The 14,258-nt window shown below is 37.8% G+C and overlaps 2 protein-coding genes and 1 long non-coding RNA gene across 5 annotated transcripts; 2 read left to right on the top strand and 1 right to left on the bottom strand.

Annotated features, from left to right (window-relative positions):
- Positions 1–8,368, top strand: terb1 (telomere repeat binding bouquet formation protein 1). 3 transcript variants are annotated; one of them, XM_081608122.1, is made up of 20 exons: positions 1–566; positions 677–784; positions 1,082–1,213; positions 1,474–1,602; positions 1,742–1,802; positions 1,892–2,004; positions 2,955–3,083; positions 3,176–3,328; positions 3,437–3,568; positions 3,677–3,802; positions 4,181–4,317; positions 4,403–4,743; positions 4,827–4,891; positions 4,986–5,063; positions 5,246–5,482; positions 5,755–5,805; positions 5,972–6,037; positions 6,129–6,194; positions 6,919–6,995; positions 7,625–8,368. In XM_081608122.1, the coding sequence occupies exons 1-20, from the start codon at positions 530–532 to the stop codon at positions 7,796–7,798; spliced, it is 2,412 nt and encodes an 803-aa protein (XP_081464248.1). In that variant the 5' UTR covers positions 1–529; the 3' UTR covers positions 7,799–8,368. The 3 variants fall into 3 exon arrangements, with proteins under 3 accessions (XP_081464248.1, XP_008409519.2, XP_081464249.1); XM_008411297.2 differs by having other exon boundaries at positions 674–784; XM_081608123.1 differs by lacking the exon at positions 6,919–6,995 and having other exon boundaries at positions 674–784; positions 7,625–7,788.
- A 1,167-nt stretch (positions 8,369–9,535) lies between these two features.
- LOC103466021 (uncharacterized) lies at positions 9,536–11,783 on the bottom strand. Its single transcript, XM_008411299.2, has 2 exons — positions 11,650–11,783; positions 9,536–11,063 (listed from the first exon to the last, which is right to left on the bottom strand). The coding sequence occupies exon 2, from the start codon at positions 11,054–11,056 to the stop codon at positions 10,184–10,186; it is 873 nt and encodes a 290-aa protein (XP_008409521.1). The 5' UTR covers positions 11,057–11,063; positions 11,650–11,783; the 3' UTR covers positions 9,536–10,183.
- On the top strand, positions 11,749–14,216 carry LOC103466022 (uncharacterized). Its single transcript, XR_533908.2, has 2 exons — positions 11,749–11,877; positions 13,366–14,216. It is a non-coding gene; the product is annotated as an uncharacterized LOC103466022 (long non-coding RNA).
- Positions 14,217–14,258: the final 42 nt, after the last annotated feature.

The following is a 14,258-nucleotide window of genomic DNA, read 5'->3' as shown; positions in this document are numbered from 1 at the left end:
ATCCACTTTTATGTGTTCTCCAGTAACTTTCATTATTTATTTATTTGAAGTGGTTTATTTGTTTGTAACGAATGGGCATACAATGTCCGGTTTAGGCATAATTTTCAGGTTTTGTAGAGCAAACCAACTGCAAGAGTAGTGGGGCGGGTGTTCCTCCGGGGTTTCCACGGTAACGCAGAGTTATGCTAAAGAGCCTAAAAGCAGTTGACTGCTCGCGCGAAAACGTAATAGCAAAAAAATGTTCTTCACAGTTTGTGAAGTAACAACTAGAAAGTAGTTGCAGTTTTAGATAGACAATGCGATCACATTGAGAAACAGTGCGCTTTTACTGTAAGAAAATTGTTGTCTGTAATTGTTGTATGTTTTAGTTTAACTTTATAAATTACGTGACCGTTGTCAAGCTAACGCTAATCCCAAATGTAGCATGTTGACGTAAACGTTTTTCTTTCAGCCCAGGGGTCGATAGTACCCTACGAAATCATAATATTTAGAAAATCAGGTATAAGAAATTTCTCTGAAGCAGAGTGAAATGGATAGGGCAGGCAGTTGCAGGAACAACCGTAACAGTAAGTGATGCAAATACTAAAGGATTACTGTATGTTTTTGAACATATTTTCATTCAATTATAATATGGATTTACTAAACTGACTTTATTTTATTCCTTTAATTTCAGCAGCAAAGACAGATCTCAGTTTGCTGCTTGAGTGTGTAAAGTTTCAGATGAAATGTCCAGATTCACAGAAGCAAGCACTTCTTACCATTCACTCCATCTGTGAAAAGAGAGGTAACAATGAAACCGGAGCTTTTAGACTGTTCAAAAATATAAGGCATAAAGGCAAAAATACTTTTGAATTGAATTACTAAAATAAAAATTCATTTTGATGACATTCTAGAACAGCACAGAATGTACCTCATAAACAATGCTGCAATTTCTGCTTCAGCAGGTTGTCAACATATTACACTTGTTCACAATCTAATGTTATAATACGCACCTCTAATTATAAGTGTGACAAGAAAATAAGTGTGGCTCAGTATGGCATTTATCCACTGTCTGTTTTACCCGATGTTTTCTTTCTTTCAGAGGATAATGTGGATCTGCTGAGAGAACTAGGCGGTGTGTCATTTTTGTATAATCTGTCCAAATCCAGTAATGTTCATTCAGATGTTAAGGAGACTGCTCTCTTTACCCTTGGCACACTAGCTGAGGCTAATGGTGGGTACACTTGTCTCAGAGTTATTGATTTTCACATCCATCCACCCATTCGCATATTCTTGCAGGGTACAGAAACATTTTTAAAATGTAAGTTACATGTGTTTTATAATTTATTATGTCATAAAGATGCCTAAAATTTAAATATACTAATGTCTTTGTGCAGATTATAGGCTAAGTTAAGTTGTCCTGTATTTGTGTGTGCTGTAATTTCATATAAAATTAAATTGATGACAGTGTCATATATATGTTTTGTTTGGTAGTGTATTGCAAGAATTCACTGTGCAGAAAGGACATATTCATCGACATTGCTGGACATTTGCAAGAAGACAGCCCACTGAATAAGAAGAGGGTGTCCGTCTATTTGCTGTTTGTTCTGGTTGCACACAACAGTAAGATCATACCTCTTTAACTGAAAAAATAAATAAAGCAAGTAAACAACAGGATTATTGCTTTATATGACAGAACATCTTTTTCTGGCAAGTTTTAACTTGGTTTGTTTGACAAGTATTTGCCTTTGTGGTTTTGCAGAACTGGGGCAAACTTTAGCACAAACCACAGGCTGCCTGGAAATTCTGATGGACCTTTTCAGGTACTGTGTCGTGCCATTGATGTGTAGATACATTTTTGTTTTGAAGAATACGCTCATCTGTCCTTTGTGTTTTTTTTTTTTTTTTGTAGGAGTACTTTTCCCTTCTCAACAGTAGATGATCTGAGAACTGTCAGCCAAACCTACCAACTCTGGACATCTGTGTCTAGTGCGCTGTGTGGCTCCGTCAACAATCCCCAGAATGGTAATATCATCTGTCTTTGTTCCATGTAGTGATGAAACTGTTTTAAAAACATTTTCACCTCTATGATGTATTTATTTTTACTGTTTAACTGAAATCAAATAAATCTGATAGTGATTAAAACATGGAAATGGTGCAGTAACCTGGCAGCACAAGTGTGGATGGATCTGTTGAAGGATCATTTGAGCCAATTCGGTCTTCATAGGTGCAAACCTACTTTCAGTCATCGTGAAATATACTTTGCTACTGTGAAGACTATTGTAAGTAATTTGAGAAAATATGCAGCAACAAGATGATCAAAACTGGATGTTTTCTCAAATTTGATCAAAATACAAAATGGAGGTTGCAGGGAGACCTCACTACAACACTGAAAGAGATCCAGGAATTTCTAGAAAGTACCGATTGTCTTCTATGTATAACCTTCTTCTGACCGATACCTTTGTGCAATGAGATAATTTTTTTTATCCCTGTAACCACTTTGGAAACTATGGTTTAGGCACAGGATGATTGAACACATTTCAAGAAAATACAACTTGAACAGCTGAACTTTACTTCAGTTACATCAGATTTATAACAATTTATAGCAGAAGAATCAATTGGGACACTTAACAAATCATTAGTTTAAGGGCAATGGGGGGTTATGCAACCAGTTTTTTACAGTTTTTATATTTGTCATAGTTTAGTCCCAGCAGATTTGTTTGTTTTTTTAGGCTAATAATACGGTATGTGCATGCGTCACACTAAAGGTTGAAAATGTTCGGAAATCAGCTGTTGCGGTTAATTTTTTTTACTTCTCAAAAATTTGGTATTTTAACAATGGGATGCAGTCATTTTATATCCTCTGTACAGTTAAACTTTAATACCAATTCTTTTCCCATGCTGGTAAAATCCTTCAAACCCTCTACGGGACACAAGATCAGCTGTATTCCACCATGCCTTTGTTTTGTTTGCAGAGGAAGGTCAGCGCATTTGTGTTGCAGCCTTTCCCATCGTGAAAACATGGCTTCAGCAGATTTCTGTGCCCTCTACTGAAACGTTTCAGCCCATATGCTCCTTTATCGCCATGACAGTTTCCAACAACTGTGAGGAAACAAAACACAATGATTTCTGCTTCAAACACTGTTTTGACATTTCCTAATGCCATGTAGTATTCATAATTTTTCACCTTTTACAGCTTATGTACAGGAGAGTTTTGCTGCCTGTGGAGGTTTGGAAACTCTTACTCTGGCACTGCTTCGTGTTGTGTCTGCTGCAGACACCAGCTTGCTGTCTCGTCAGCTATCAGTTGTTATAGTCAAGACCTTGTCAGCTTGCATCACTGACAACCGTGAGTCCTGTTTTTAATAATGTTCAGACTACGTTTGACAGTTTCATTTCAAACAAAACCTCTCCTATACTGTTTTCATTCCAGTCTCTTTTTTTGTTTTCATTTTAGCCAATCTGGCAGCAGGTTTGGCGCAGTACGATCTAGTCTACCACCTTTTCTTCCTGCTGACCAGCTCACACTTAGATCCTGATGACAGGCTCTCAGTTCTACTCACCATTGGGGAGTGCACCGAAGCCTCAGGTGAGACTGCACAGTAATGATGCAGAATTTGCTCTCGATACTGTCATTTGGTTGAAATCCTCTCAATTGGCATGTTTTTGCAACTTTGTGTCTATGTTGTATTTGCAGAGGAGCATCAGTCTCAGCTGGTGGATTGTGGAGGCTTGCCGATTATGATAACTTTTCTTACAGAGGACTCAAGTGAGGAGGTTAGGAAAGCAGCGACTTTCATACTACATACTTGCAAAAAGGCCAGTAAGTGTAACTTATTTAATATTTCATTCCACCTAATAAAAAATATTTGGGGATTTTATGATTTAGTTTTGTTGGATGCCACACCTCTCAACTTCAAGTATATCTGCAGCCAATGTTTTTTTTTGACACAAGAGAAGGTCCAATATACTATTATCAAAAGTGGTCATAATGATATGCCTAATAGGAATAAGATTCCTTTAGATACTTTGTAGGTTCACACTGTGGTCTTGGCAATATTTAATGTGTTACCAGTGTTACTATTTCACATAGTTCACTTTAAATGTATTTATTTCTCTCTAAAAGGTGTAACTACTGAAAGTTATATTTTAATTAATAATACCAAGGTTTTAAAGTGACTTATTTTGTCTGTTGGCAAAGTGTTGAGCTTGGGAGTGCAGGGTCTGATGGAAAAGCAAGCTGAAAATGAGGAACCTCCTATAAACATAGAAGAGTTTAAGAATTCAGCCAGAGAAATTATACGCAGGATTGAACTGTTAGAGAAAACACAGCTGAAGGTTAGTTGTATAAACACACACACACACACGCAATGCAGTTGTAAAATTATGGTCCATAGTGACTAATACTTGTTGTTTTTTTTAGGAGATTGGAGAGGAGCAAGAAGACATTCTTTGTCCAAATTCAGTTGAACTTCAGCCATTTAAGCCCCCACCTCTAAGTCTACCAGCCCAGAAACTGGAAGCCAATAAAACTACCAGCATACTGAGGCCCATACACAAGAGCAGTGGTGACAACGGCAGCCTCCAACTTGTCAAAAGCATGGCTGAAGTAAAGAAAGTCACTTCTAGGTTGATTCCTCCAGGAGAAGACACCAAAAGGAGTGGAGGGGATGTGATGCGTTCTGTGAAAAGTGGAGGACGAATCGGGATGTCTTCTGACATTTGGTCATCAGAGGGAGGCAGTGAGCCACATATGGAAAACAAGTCAGTAGAGTCCACAAAAGTTACAAATCAGAGGGGAAGAAAAGCTCTTTAATAACATCCTTTTCCTTTTTATTTTTGCTTAGTTCCTTGTTTAATCATCCCTTGTCGGTGTGGCTGACAAAACCAAAAGGGATTAGGTGCTGTTATGGTGAGAGACAGGGTCATGCGATAACTTCTAAATACTTTATTGTCAGTTATTGTTGGATGCAGCTTCTATCAAGATTTTTTTTGTTTTGTTTTAGAGTCACAGGGCAGTAACTTAAACGATATGCGGAAGATTCCACCAGCAGAACACTCTGTCTCTAATGGTCGGTGTGCAGGTGGGGAAAAATATAAGGATCTTTCTTTAATTTGTTGCCATTTTTTGTTGTTGTTGTTGTTGTTGTTGTTGTACGGATACACTAGAAGAAATCCTCTGTGTATCAGTGCAACCTAATTGTTTCACCCTTAACATTGTTGTACACAGATAATAAGTTTTTGATATATAACTGTCATTTTTTAGGTTGCGTGTTAACTTTTGAAGAAGTGACAAGCCGCTCTTTTGCGTCGGTTCAAAACTCCTGTGTGAACAGCTGCGACATGCACAGAGTCCTCCAGGAGGCAACGGAGCGATTCAGAATGCATCGCTTTAACTTTGGCGTCAGGCGAGAACAAAAGAGCGTCACCAAAGAGCATTCTGACACCAACTCTGCCAGGGTTTCAACAACAAAGTTACACAGAAGCTGTGAAAACATGTGTGGTAGGAGGCTTTACAGTGTAAACTTTCTTGCAAAAAGCCCTCTGTTAACTATTTGTTGAAGGTGTCTTTCTTCCATGCAACAGATTTTAATCCCTCAAAAAACATCTAACAAGCACATTATTAAGTTGAAAGTAGTACAATCTTGTTTGCCATCGCCTTTTTCCCTTGTTTTTGTTTCTTCTGATTCACTCTGTGACTACGCCTTGAATCTTCTGAATCATAAATTAGACATCACAATGTGCTAATTTTGTAAACTATTTCATTCCTGACAGCTGGGATTGATAAAAGTTATCTGCAACAACACTCTTGGAGAAAACATAATGGTAAGAAAAGGACAATAAAAAAGTCTTCAGATATATTCACGTGAAGTAATTTGTTCAATGATTATCTCAGATGATTTCATAATGCTTCGAAGCAGTTGCCTTTTATTGTTGGATGAAAAGAATGTATGAAACTTATTTAATCTTTTATTTATTTATTTTTTCATAGGTGTCACTTTGACTCCCCTGTACAAATCAACCAGACAAGGCGCATTTCCCTCTAAGAAAGGGATCGGTATGTGTTATTAGTATAATTTTTAATGTTGATGCACTCATGACATTTTTTTGCCATATTCACCAACTATGACTCCATCCTTCCTCTATAGGTCCAAGCTTGACTCCCCTAAAAAGGCCACATCCACGTGAAGCCAACTATCAAACATCCGGTTCTGGTATTTACATTTTCCGACTTTGTGTGTGAATGTTGTGATTGAGAGACGGTGTTGGGAGCTGTCCTCTGCAGTGTATTCTTGGCAGCAGACGAACCAGAGAGCAGAAGGAATGTTGAGCTGTCGCCAGCATTCTCACTGTTCGGGGCAGAGCTGGTTCAGAACTGTGTTAAGCTGTTCCACAGTGTCTGTGCTATAAAATTACTACTACACTATAATGATATCTTGTAATATTTTAGACCAATGGAAAATATTTTAACTATTAGGATGTGGTGTGTCTGTACTGTCAAAAGGCTTTATTCATTGTTTATCTTTTTACTTTCTGGCCCCTTATTCTCATCTGAGGCATTTTTTTAGGCCGTATGCTTGTGCACTGTTGAAAAAGGATTCTGTTGTGCTTTACTATTTCTTTTATGATCTAAGCCAAATGTCTTTTCCAGCAAACCCTAAAAGTAGCACAGTCCACACTTTTTCAGCATACTCTGACATTTTTCTGCATTCTAAACTCCCCCATTATGTTTTCCATCTAGTTTGGCTTCTCACTTTTTCTTTTTTTCCCCCTGACATCAAAAATAGATATTTGTTTCTAGAACAGCTGTTGTAGTTATAATGTTCTGTCACTCTGATGGGTCTATGCACAAAGCCTTATGCATGAATCCTGTGAGCAGAATGTTTGGGCAAACTTTACCTGTATTTAAACTTCAATCTTTTCATGTTTCAAACACAGAGAGAAGAGGAAGAAATAGCAGTGAGCATTATTCTATTAAGGATCAGTCAAAGATAAGCACAGACCACTCTTCTTCTGTAAGAGCTTTTTAGAAAAAGGGTTTATGGGCTTTCTCTGTCTCAACAAATTGGCATAACAATACTAAACTGTTTATCCAGTGCAAAAACAGGAATCAACAAAAAATATTTAACATATTTTCTTAAATTTTAACTTGAATTAAACTGAGTAAAAACCATCATTCATGCTGTTCTCAGAACAAGTACAGCTATCAGAAGCCTTCTGAAAAGACAAATTAGTTACTTGTTGGTGGGATTGTGGGATAAAACATTAGATCATGCTAAATGTCCATGTTTGTAGACTGCCTCGTAATTCTCAGGCTCCTTTGACAGAATGGAAAAGTTGCTGGCAGTGTCCAGTATTAGGCCAAACCAGTTCATATCTCATTTGGCAGATCAGAATTACTTTCTCCCATTTGCAGATGAATAAAAGAAAAACTGTTTACATGTGGTGTTCCAACAAGGTACACTGTGTTCTCAATTTCGGGTTTCTTGAACTGTTTGACTGTAAACAACTTTAAATTACTTTTTGTATGAATGATGCTGTACAATTGTTATTCTTTTCAGTTAATTTTGCCTTTCAGTTAATTTCTTATTGTTGCTTTAACCTTTCCTCCGTTTTTTTTTTTTTTCCCTTAAAATACCGGTAGAGAAGAAAAAGACAGGACTTCAGTCGTGAGGAGGTCCATCATTTGCTCTCTGGAGTAAGAAAATACGGCTACTCCTGGAACTTCATCTTGTGGTCATATCCTTTCCAACCTGGACGCACCAATGTTGATCTGGCCAAAAAATACAGGAGGCTGATGAGACAACAAAAGTCATAAAATGATGATTAGATTGCATAAAATCTTTATCATACCTCCTTATTTTACCTTCTATACTATAGAACGGTATTATTCTGTGTAATCTTACTCCTGCGACCGCAGGCCTCGCCCAGTCAGAATGTTCCTGTAAAGATTAGTTGATTTAATTTATCTATTCATTCATTCTTTTGAAATTATACTTATTTTACGATAATTTATATAGTAATATATTCTTTATAGTACTGTAATATATTGTACCATTAGGATTTATTTTGATTTTATTACTTTGCATACAATTTTAAATCTTCAAGAAAATCTTCTTCACAAGAATATGTTCTATAAATATTGCTTATCTTTGAAAGTTTATGTCCTGCTAATTTTGCAAAGTTATTATTGGTATTTATGTTGTTGTTTTTTACAGCTTACTTGTAAATGCTAGATATTTGCCTTTTTTATGTTATTTAAGAACAAATCTTAATCCTGTTTGAGGTATTTGTGAGGATCTCTTAGATGAGGCAGTTAGATTTACAACCTTTGAGTTAGTTTACACTCGGTACATTGTGCCAATAAAAACTTCTGTTCCGACACTAACCCTCAACCTTTTGCCTCAAATATCTGTCTGACTTCTTAATCTTTAACTTTTTATCCTGGAAATTTGTAAATAATTGATGTCAGTTTAAAGCTTGTCACGTCTGGAAATTCTAATAACTGTGTAAAATCCTTTTGGGAGGAGGACAGGAACATTGCAAAGTTAAACTATTTTTCTCCTATTTCTGATGCAATCCTTTAGAAATGATCTAATAGTTCCTTCGTTCACGGTCTCACGGAAGCAAATACCAGGTTCTGTTTTCATTATGCCCGTGCTTTGGCCATCGCAGTCCGCAGAGACAGGAAATCAACAAGGGGAGAGGGGACTGTAAGCGCAGCACTTTTGTTTATTGAGACGAAAGCCTCTGGTATGACAGGAATCACAAATAGTGCAAATCGTGCTGCTTATCTATTTTGTATGTGCATCAAGAAGCTGCTCAGTCTGCAAACTCTATTCTTCACTAAAGCTGAGCCGGACTGAGATCACTGTCTAAAGTATGCCTCTCCCACTCTGTGGGGACTCATCAGTTTGTTAAAACTAGGATTTACCCATTTTCCTTTCTCATGGCGGAGATTGTCAAAGTACCCCTTTGTGGTACTTTTGACAATCTCAATGATACTCATTAACTTTGCGACTTGCAGCCCTTGTTTTCTCATCCTTGCATGACTGTACAGTCTTTGTGGTTAAAGAAAAAGTGAAGGCTAAAACTTCTTTATTCCTTGTTTTCTATTATAAAGTCTCGGTTTTCGTTTGGAATTCCAGTACTTGCCTCTTCAAAATGCTTGTACAAGATGCTGGGATAGCAATGAAGGCAGGGGCACTGTGGTGGGAGAGACATCTGAAGAGCAGATTTCTCATGGACTGAAATGCAGTTAGACTGAAGACTTTTGACCCAGACCCTCGAAACCCTCCTTCCTCTGGAAAGAATGTGGCCCAGGCTCTCCCCCTTCTTGCGTTTTCTCTCCCTCGAGACGCTGGAAAAGCATTAGTTCTCTTACATGAAATGAAATACAGAAGCTATAATTTGAATAGCATGTCTGACCTGCGTCACATGCATGTACTAGTGTGCAGCAAGATGTTCTCTCTTATTTAAGAAACAAAAGTAATTAACTAGTTTACTTGCTCAAAAATCAGTATGTGCTGTTAAATAAATGGGCAGCAGGACCATAGAAGAGATATACCACTTTTATTTTCACAAGCAAGCCACTATTGAATAAAAAATTACAATCATTCCATTCAGACTAATATGTGGAAGTGTAAACACTACTTCTTTAATGCATAAATAGTTAGTTGGTAGTTCTTTCCTGGTATGTGCTCCAGTCTTTAAACTGGTCATTTTTGGTTTGCTAGTCCTGCTATCTGTCGTTTGGGTAAGACATCGTTAGCTGGTTTATGATGACCAGGCTAAAGGACACACATAAATTTTCCTTAAAAATAATTAACTTTTATCTTTCGTACACAGTGGTTCTCACTAATTCCTTAATGCGCAGGAGATGGGTTTGAATATTTGGTTAATGAGTTTGCACAGAGGAAGGCCTCTGTTGTCTTGCATTATGTCCTTCTGTTTTGTGCTGTTTGAGCCTATTTACATCCCATAGCCAAATCTACTGGCTACTTAAATTGATTAAGAGCAAAAAAAAAAAAAAAAAATGGAAGTCCAATGTGTTGCACAGCTCTTTTGGTTCAGTTAAAAAGATATATTTGGCATTTGTCTTAAGAGCAATTGGGGTGGAAAGTTAAAGTTTTTTACCCATTTAGAATATGGTTTCACAGAATAAAATCTCCTTTTGCTTGTTTCATGGATGTCTTTGATGGATTCACATTAACTCCATGGATGTGCTCATGTCTGTTATTGAAGTGTCATCAGGGATCTTGACTTCTCTCGGAATGATGTCACTGAGAAGGTCATTTTCTTTCAGCCCAGAGTTTTTCAGGAGTTCGCTAACATTTTCCACGTTGATGTCACTCCCCAGCGTCTTCAGACACTCTTCAGCCTCCACCCCTGTTGACTTCTCCAGAAAGTCTGAAGTGAGTTTTTCTGGCTCTGCTGTGGCACTGTGCTCACTTGCTGACACATTCAATGACTCATCTGGATCCAGATGGATGGTGGTTGGTGAGGAAATCACATCAGGGACACCAAAATCAATCAATGGTGGCGAAGAAATTACTGGATCAGTTGAAGACTCTTGGTCTTGGTGCTGCACTACATCCTCGTCTCTGAGCCCCGTCGGCTCAGAGACGAGGTCAGTGTCAGCCTCTGACTGCAAAGCAGAGTCAGGTTCTGGAACATCCTCTGGGTTCGGAGTGATGGCAGCTTCGGCTTCCTCTGTAGCTTCAGGTTTTGCTGGTGCAAACGATCCTGGTTCCAGAGGATTGGTGTCTGAGACCGCAGCTTCAAGCTGCACTGGAGCTGGAGTTTCCTTTGCTAGTAGTTCAGACCCTGCATCTTCTGGTGGGGCCAAGGTAACAGGACTTTCTTCCTCTTTCCCCTCTGGTGCACATTCATATTTTGGTGGTTCTTCTACCAACACATCTAGAGTCTCTGTCCTAACAGCCTCCTGTTTTATCGCAGAGTCTGCTGTTGGTTTAGGTGTCGTCGATGACTCCACAGCAGGCTTCTGTTCACTGGCTGCTGCAGCAGCAGCACTGCTGACAGGGGCTTCTCGCCTTCTGCTGAACTTGTTTCCCATGACGAACCTGTGCAATTTGTCAAAAATAAAGAGTGAAATTGTTTGAAATAGTTATAGTAAAGAAAATAAAAACTTTCTGATAGGCAGATTTTACTGAGATTATCAATTGATGATTAAGGAAAGACTTCAAAAGTAATCTAATAGAGACATGGATGATAAAGTGATCAGGAATTAGTTAACTAGAGAAGTTTTACTTGTTTCTTTATACTTGCTTGATAGTTAGTTGACAAAGCCTAACATATTATCTGAAAGTACTCAATATGAATTCACAACCTCGTGAGTACATCTGAGGCACAATTGACAAATTCCTTCTGGTTAAACTTTTCCAAAATACTTTGAACTGCATTTTCCCCCATTCGAACGACCAATCTCGTGTCCCCCAAACTCTTTAATTTGGCTATTACCTAAAAAAAATAAAATAAAATAAAATCTGATATTTTTGTTTAATAAAGTAGAACGGAGAACGGAATTTTTCAGACGACCCCGCCTCCCGTTTTGTTGGGGAAAAAATTTTAATAAAATCATAGTTGTTAAAACTGCCCAATTTGAACGTGCTGGTTAATTCACATACCACATAGCGATTCTCCACTAACCTTTAACAAACTCCTTGATGTTGCAGTTAAATTAAAGCTGGTCAAAGTGCAGATGATCACTCAGCTCTCAGCAGAAGTCCGTGCGCCGGAGTGCCTGTCGAAGCGCGCACCAGCTGGGCAGAACCCGAGCCGTGCGCGTTCGCGGCGAAAGCGTGCGCGCTCAAACCTCAGGCCGCTCAGCTTCGCAGCAAACACACCGACTTCTGTGTGAACCCTCTTCCTGTGAAAGTAAGTAAACACACCAGAGCAAGACAATTTTGCTAAACATTTGATTATGCCTACAGATCAACAACAACTTTAATTTATTTCAGGAAATTGTTCAGTTTTTGATGGAACTGTCATTTTTATTTTGTCCATGAAAAGAACAAATTTAGACGTTGAATCAGAATCTATCTAGCACTGCCAAACGATTTAAAGTTAACTCAAACTATCTTTAACGCATAATAACGTGCAACGTTTTAAAGTGATTGTGTTGTGAAGTAAACGCGATCAGCTGATCTACATATGACTTTTGTGTCTTATGAGATAAGTATCACTTTCATAAGCCATATTTGAGGAACAGCCACGGTGCAGAAATTAGGGATGTTTTGGAAATAATACTCTACTATATTATGGAAGGTATATTATATCATTAAGTAAGTACATCAATGTACCATGAATAAAGGTTGAATTTAATGTTTAAATAAATTGTTTAATAGATAGTTTGCTTAACGTGTCAAGTCATAAACATGCAAACCGATTCAGATAGTTAATTAAATGTGTTTTTAATTATTTTATAGTTCTTTTTCCTGCAGCATTACCATGAAATAATTTGATCTGTCAAACACACCCATCAAAATCGAGGAGCTCAGCTTCCCAAAATAGCTCAAGTCCTACGTATGAAGTGATTTTCATGTCTTTGAATAAATTCTAAATAGAACTTAGGCCTGGACTTTGTATCTCAACATTATAAAGCAGCAACCAGCATTTTCAGAGCAGTTTGTTGCTATGTGGATTTCTGATGTGTGTAGACTAAAAATAAATAAATTTTTGCCTCCCCAGACCAGAGTGCCATTTCCAACCTTTGAGGTCTTCAGGGGACCTGAGGAGATAAATTTACTAATATAGGTGACATTTGAAGGATGTTATGTGATATGGATTTTATTTAGAGATTTTAGATTTGCAGAGGAAAAGTCCATATGAAGGCCAAAATTTTGAAATTTTGAAAGCCACGAACCAATTTCTTTTCATGTCATGAAAATACACCACTTTGTGTTGACAAATCATTTACATTCCCATTAAAATACATCAAAGCAACATGACAATAAAAAGTTTAAGGAAAATAAGTCTCACACAAGGCAGTGTGCAAACCTGACATTATAGCTCCATGTATAATGACATGAGAAATAGTCTTATTCATTATTACACTCTTTTCTTTCTATTTACAAGTGCAATGTATCTTGATTTTCAAATATAGTTTACCATTTCAGGCTTGCCCATTTCGCATTTTAGGAACCGCTGTTGTGTCCAAGTTAACTGCTGCATATTGCCACCTATTTTTTGAAAAAAGAAATTGTGACAAAAATTAAAAATGAATTTAAAAAAATCACCACCTCTTTCTTGAAAAAAATTACACTGGCAAAAATGACCTAGTCAATTATTTTAGGAAGGTGATAATATTCTACCTTATTGTTTTAAATGCCTGCTGTCATTGATTTTTGTCAATATCTATATTAGGTTTACAGATCCAGAGTGCAGAGCCGTTCCACATGGCCGGCCTTTCAACAAGGAGTCCAGGATTAAAGTCTATTGGGATTTCCGTGCTGCTTCTGGTCATCCTCCTTCAAGTCTTGCTGCTGCACTTTCCTGGTGTCTTCATCCACTCCGAGAAAGTCCTCATCGGCCCTGTAATCTTTTGTGAAAACAATCAACACGGTGAACTAATTTGTAGTCAAACGGGATGGTCAGATCACTCTGGTCAGAAAATGTACAGTATTGAAGCGATGCTCGCTCTGTGTTTTTATGTTCCAATCGTGCTTGTGGCCTTTGCCCTGCTCTGCATGCTGCTAGCTACTTACGCCAGAGACAGAACAACACTCCGGTGCAGCATGGTCTGCCAGGCAGCATCAGCCCTGCTCACTCTGGGAGGCATCATTACGTTTTTGGCATATTTTCACTCCTACTTGAGTTGGAAAGACATGACACTTTGGTTTTATTTATGTGTTGGTGTAGAGGTAGAGTTGATTGTCACAACTGTACTTACAAGGGTTTTAGGACAGAAGCTGACTTCTGACTGGGAATAAACGGATTCAGGCTGCACCAGATTCCACAGGACCACAAGATTAACCTTATTTTATTTGTATTGTCTGTGTTAAAATCGTATTGCTGATGTATATTATTACCTATGCTTGAAATGATTTACTTTAGTAGATCAAGTTTGTTTTTACTGCTGTACCAATGAGATGTCTGGACAAGCTCTTTTGTAAGAGGATAAGAATGAAAATGTGACAAAAAAACAAAGCCATTATCAGTGTTGTACCTTCAGATGTTAAATCTCATAAACTGTGTTTACAAAAAACCCTCCTGAAGTATGTTGTCAGGCTCCAACTTTGTTTATAACAGTTAATTCA

This window comes from Poecilia reticulata, chromosome 6 (genome assembly GCF_904066995.2).
Source record: "Poecilia reticulata chromosome 6, P_reticulata-male-v2, whole genome shotgun sequence".
In the NCBI taxonomy this organism is placed as follows: domain Eukaryota; kingdom Metazoa; phylum Chordata; class Actinopteri; order Cyprinodontiformes; family Poeciliidae; genus Poecilia; species Poecilia reticulata.
This window is presented reverse-complemented; position numbering and strand designations above follow the sequence as displayed.

What these genes read in the sequence shown, in the direction of transcription:
- terb1 (XM_008411297.2), top strand. Translation starts at nt 530, where the DNA reads ATGGATAGGGCAGGCAGTTGCAGGAACAACCGTAACA. An exon ending in GGAGTGCACCGAAGCCTCAG is followed by an intron (nt 3,569 to 3,676) that starts GTGAGACTGCAC and finishes TTGTATTTGCAG; the next exon opens with AGGAGCATCAGTCTCAGCTG. An exon ending in AGGGATTAGGTGCTGTTATG is followed by an intron (nt 4,892 to 4,985) that starts GTGAGAGACAGG and finishes GTTTTGTTTTAG; the next exon opens with AGTCACAGGGCAGTAACTTA.
- LOC103466021 (XM_008411299.2), bottom strand. Translation starts at nt 11,056, where the DNA reads ATGGGAAACAAGTTCAGCAGAAGGCGAGAAGCCCCTGTCAGCAGTGCT.